At 36.4% G+C, this 5,399-nt stretch overlaps 1 protein-coding gene across 1 annotated transcript; it reads left to right on the forward strand.

The window, feature by feature from the left end:
* Nucleotides 1-643: 643 nt before the first annotated feature.
* On the forward strand, nucleotides 644-3,260 carry LOC137617901 (uncharacterized). Its single transcript, XM_068347846.1, has 2 exons — nucleotides 644-2,711; nucleotides 2,848-3,260. The coding sequence occupies exon 1, from the start codon at nucleotides 679-681 to the stop codon at nucleotides 1,636-1,638; it is 960 nt and encodes a 319-aa protein (XP_068203947.1). The 5' UTR covers nucleotides 644-678; the 3' UTR covers nucleotides 1,639-2,711; nucleotides 2,848-3,260.
* The last annotated feature ends 2,139 nt before the right edge of the window (nucleotides 3,261-5,399 follow it).

The following is a 5,399-nucleotide window of genomic DNA, read 5'->3' on the forward strand; positions in this document are numbered from 1 at the left end:
AAGGACGGAATTAGGTTAAGAATTTAGGATTAAGGTTGATGAAAAATGGAAGAGCAGAACAAGTTACTGAAGGAGGAATTGCGGCTGAGTAAGGAGCGTGAGGAGAGGTTGCTAATAGAGAATGAGAGGTTGAACTGGGAGAATGCGGCGATGCAGAAGGAGCTTAGGGAGTTAAAGGGGACAGTAGAGAGAGTGGAAGAATGTGTTGAGATGAGGATGCGAGAGAATGAAGAACGAATGGAGAAACGAATGGAAGATATGATGGGGCAAGTCATGGGGATGATGAAAACTATAATGGGTGAAGGTGCAGTCGGAGGAGTGTCCTCAGCTTCGGGTAATGGGTTGGTAGTGAAAGAGAAGGTTAAGGTAGGTGATAATGGGAAAGGAAGTGATAGTGATAGTAGTAATAGTGATGGTGATATTGAAGATAAGGGAATTAGGCATAGTAAGGATGAACAGAAAGGGGAGAGGAAAGATGAAAGGAAAGGTAAAAGTGATGTGTGTAAGACTGTGTTTATGAGAGAGGTACCTCGGTGTGAAAGGTTCAATGAGCATAGCAGTAGGGATGTAAATGATTTTTTCAAGGAGTATGAGAGGTATTGTCAGGATAAGTATGGTGATAGTAAAAGAGTTTGGGCTAGGGAGTTAGGAGAATATTTGACTGGGTATTTGTTGACGATGTATGGAGTGATAATGAGTGTAGGGGACGTTGATTATGAAAGTGTGAAAACGAGAATAATTGAGCAGGTAAAACGTATGAAAGGGAGTGTTAAGTATAAGCGTAAGAATGATTTTGATGAGGCAAGGATGAATGCAGGAGAAGCTATATCAATGTACGTATGTAGGTTGGAAACTTTAGCTAGGAAGAAGTATGGGGATGAAGGTATAAATGAGAATAAGGAGTTAATGAGGAAGTTTTTGGCAACAGTACCTGAGAATGTGTGTGAATTTATTAATTTGAAACGCAAAGAGAAAATGAGGTGGACGCAAGAGAGATTGACATGGGATGATATACTAGAGATAGTTGAGGATTATGAGTTAGATAGGTGCATGAAAGAAAGTAAATCTGTGAGTGTAAGAACTGGAATGGAAGAAAGTGTAATAGAATTTGGTAGTTATAAGGACGCAATTTTGAGAGGACCAATGAGGGTAGCTGATAATGTAGTAGATAGGAGTGTTAGGGCGAGTAATGTGGGAATACCTGTAAGGACAAATGAAGGGTTTAGGCAAGGGAATCAGGTTTGGAGGGATAGGAGTGCTAGTGCGCCGCAAGATAGGTCAGGTAGTTGTATCCGTGAAGAGAAGTGTTATAGATGTGGGAAAGTAGGACATAAGAAGAATGAATGTAGATGGGCTCTTGGTGCTTGTTTTGGATGTGGTGAGGTAGGGCATAGAATTAGCGAGTGCACGAAAGGGAAAGGGGTAAAATGTTATCGGTGTGGTATGACTGGGCACGTAGCAAGTGGATGTAGGAGTAATCGTATGAATGTGATTTGTGGTAATTGTGGTAAGGATGGTCATTATGCTAGAATGTGCAAGGAGCCGCGGGGTAAGTGTACTGAATGTGGTGCAGATGGGCATGTAGCTAGAGTATGTAGGAAGAAGGGAGTAAGTCAGCCAGGATGTTCGGGAAACTAGAGTGTGAGAGGGTTCAGCTGGGTGAGTCCTCCTGTGTGTGTGGAAGGAATAGGATCAATGTTTGTGAGAATGGGATGAATAATTGGTTAGAAATGAGCAAGTATGAATCTAGTATGCATAAAAAGTTAGGGCTGGAAAATAAACAATTAGTGTTAGTTGAATATAGGAAAAAGAGGCGTGTGAAAGTTTTACGTAAGGATGAAAAAAAGGAAAATTTTATAAGTAAAAGTGAGACTAGAAATAAGTATGACAAGGGTGTAAATGTGCAAGTGTGTATGGAAGATAAATGTGTTAATACAGATGAATCATGGCTGAGTATGAATGATACCTATAGTGTGTGTGGCTTTTCCTTAGGTGATGTAAAAGAAAGGATGACGAATGCGAGAGTGAGAGATAAGAGAATGATTAGTAGTATGAATGAATCTTTTACTAAAGTTGAGAATGTTTTTGATGAAATGGAAGAACTGTTTACAGAAATGAGTGTAATTATAGGGCCAGATGAGAACGAGGTAGATATGATTGTACATGATTTATTAGATGATAGGGATTTAGATAGGAATAGTGTTAATGTAGCGAATGATTGTGATAAGGAAGAAGTGAATGAGAGAGTATATGGAGGCCCAGTTACTCGGAGTAGAGGTCCCGTTCCCGACTGCGACTGGGTTATGAAAAAAATAATGTAAGTGTTGTGTGAGAAGGATTTGGCAAAGTAAGGGGGGAGGAATGTGGAGGATTTATTTTTGCTTTATTTTTATTTTTGTTTTGCCAAATCCTGTGTGTGTGTGTGTGTGAGAGAGAGAGAGAGAGAGAGAGAGAGAGAGAGAGAGAGAGAGAGAGAGAGAGAGAGATATTGTGTTAGCGAGCGAAAGTAGTTAGTGTAACGATCGTTTGTGGTGAGGAAGACTGTTGGTATAAATGAGATTGTTTGTTTACATTTTTAGTAAGGTTACGACAGTGGTGAATGTTTCGGAGCGAATGCTTTTTTATTTGACTGCAGCATAAGGCAGTTGTGTGAGAGCTGGATTACATTTATATTTTTCTGACCAGCGTGGAAGTGGTTTTTGATTTTCAAAGTAAGTACAGTTTTGTTTATCTTTGCTTGTCGTGATTGTGAATGATAGGAACAATTTATTATTTATCTTTGATTATAGTGCGATAGTTCAGTTAGCTAGAAGTGTTCGTAAGTGTTTTTCTTTTTTATTTTGGCAGGCTGCGATTCCTCCTTTGGAGAGACCGAATTGTTAGAAAGTGGATTTATTGTTGATGACCTGGCCTGTATTACGATTTTGTTTGGACTGCTTTTGGATTGCTGAACCGATGATGACCTGGCTTTTGTATTTGGATTGTTGATGATGATGATGATAATGATGATGATGGGGATGATGACTAACAATCAATTCAGCGTGGCAGTTGTGGCAAATTGCCACCCAGTGTAATCTGTTGACAACAAAGCTGTGATTGTGGTAGTTGCCGTAAAAGACAGTCGGCTTTGTGTTGGTGTCCATAAAATATTTATACAAGATAATTCATATATATATTTACTTTTGGTTTTGGTGTGTGGGGTAATTTTAAGTCTGTTAGGGTTTTTGCGGGTTATATGAATGGTGCTTTTGATTATTATATATTATAATAATCAAAAGCACCATTCATATAACCCGCAAAAACCCTAACAGACTTAAAATTACCCCACACACCAAAACCAAAAGTAAATATATATATGAATTATCTTGTATAAATATTTTATGGACACCAACACAAAGCCGACTGTCTTTTACGGCAACTACCACAATCACAGCTTTGTTGTCAACAGATTACACTGGGTGGCAATTTGCCACAACTGCCACGCTGAATTGATTGTTAGTCATCATCCCCATCATCATCATTATCATCATCATCATCAACAATCCAAATACAAAAGCCAGGTCATCATCGGTTCAGCAATCCAAAAGCAGTCCAAACAAAATCGTAATACAGGCCAGGTCATCAACAATAAATCCACTTTCTAACAATTCGGTCTCTCCAAAGGAGGAATCGCAGCCTGCCAAAATAAAAAAGAAAAACACTTACGAACACTTCTAGCTAACTGAACTATCGCACTATAATCAAAGATAAATAATAAATTGTTCCTATCATTCACAATCACGACAAGCAAAGATAAACAAAACTGTACTTACTTTGAAAATCAAAAACCACTTCCACGCTGGTCAGAAAAATATAAATGTAATCCAGCTCTCACACAACTGCCTTATGCTGCAGTCAAATAAAAAAGCATTCGCTCCGAAACATTCACCACTGTCGTAACCTTACTAAAAATGTAAACAAACAATCTCATTTATACCAACAGTCTTCCTCACCACAAACGATCGTTACACTAACTACTTTCGCTCGCTAACACAATATCTCTCTCTCTCTCTCTCTCTCTCTCTCTCTCTCTCTCTCTCTCTCTCACACACACACACACAGGATTTGGCAAAACAAAAATAAAAATAAAGCAAAAATAAATCCTCCACAGGTTCATTTCATTCAAAAATTTTGATTTGAAACTGTGAACTATGAGTAATGAAGTGTGAATTTCATGACTATGGAAGAAATAATTCAACTTCATTTTACTAGCTGTGATGTTTCTTACATACAGTTCAGAAATAATTTTTATGAGCGATTTGATTCCAATTTCACTCCATTTAAAAAGAATCGATAGAGAAATCTTCTTTACATGCTAAAGTATTGTCAGGAACTCTCTCTCTCTCTCTCTCTCTCTCTCTCTCTCTCTCTCTGTTATAGAGTCACTGGTTAGTTATTAAAGAAATTTCTTATTTGTTTCGTATAGACTAGAAAAAATTAATATTGTATATTGCTGCATGTGAAACAAGTACATTTAGCTGCCTCTTCCTGTCACATCAGTATTTATAATGATCTTCAGGTATAGGACTAAAAAATAAATATTTTTATATTTTTATGTTGGAAATTAAACGTTGGGTTATTATGAAATATTTTCCAAACATTAATAAAAAAAATGTATCTTGACAAGTCAAGTTTGTAAGTTTTTATTAGAATGTTGTAATATGCAAAAGATTAATATTGCCAATGATATACCAAGGGAGACGCTAGGTCATTATGAAATATTTCCCAAACATTAATAGAAATAAATAAAATGAATCCGGACAAGTAAAGTTTGGAAGTTTTTATTAAAAAAATTATAATATATAAAAGATGAATATTACCTATGATATATCAAAGAAACAAAAGCATGTCAGTTTATGTCGAGGAAATCCTTTTGAATCTTGTAATCTGTTGGGAGAGGGAATGTCCCAACAGATACCGAACCATCAGCAGGTCTAATTATTATATATGAGGTCAACAGAGTACTTGGATTTCCTCTCAGGAAGCTACCTGAAATGCTCTACTCAAATGATAAAAAAAATGCTTTTAGTTCTAGAAAAAACATTGAACTATTATTATTATTATTATTATTATTATTATTATTATTATTATTATTATTATTAATTGCTAATCTATAATCCTAGTTGAAAAAACAGGTAGCTATAAGCCCCTGGGCTCCAACAGCAAAAATAGCCCCGTGAGGAAAGGAAAAAAGGAAAATAAAATATTTTAAGAAGAGTAACATTAAAATAAATATTTCTTATATAAACTATAAAAACTTTAACAAAACAAGAGGAAGAGAAATAAGATAGAATAATTCCCAAGTGTACCCGTAAGCAAGAGAACTCTAACCCAAGACAGTGGAAGACCATGATACAAAG

Source organism: Palaemon carinicauda, chromosome 24, assembly GCF_036898095.1.
Source record: "Palaemon carinicauda isolate YSFRI2023 chromosome 24, ASM3689809v2, whole genome shotgun sequence".
Taxonomy (NCBI): Eukaryota; Metazoa; Arthropoda; class Malacostraca; order Decapoda; family Palaemonidae; genus Palaemon; species Palaemon carinicauda.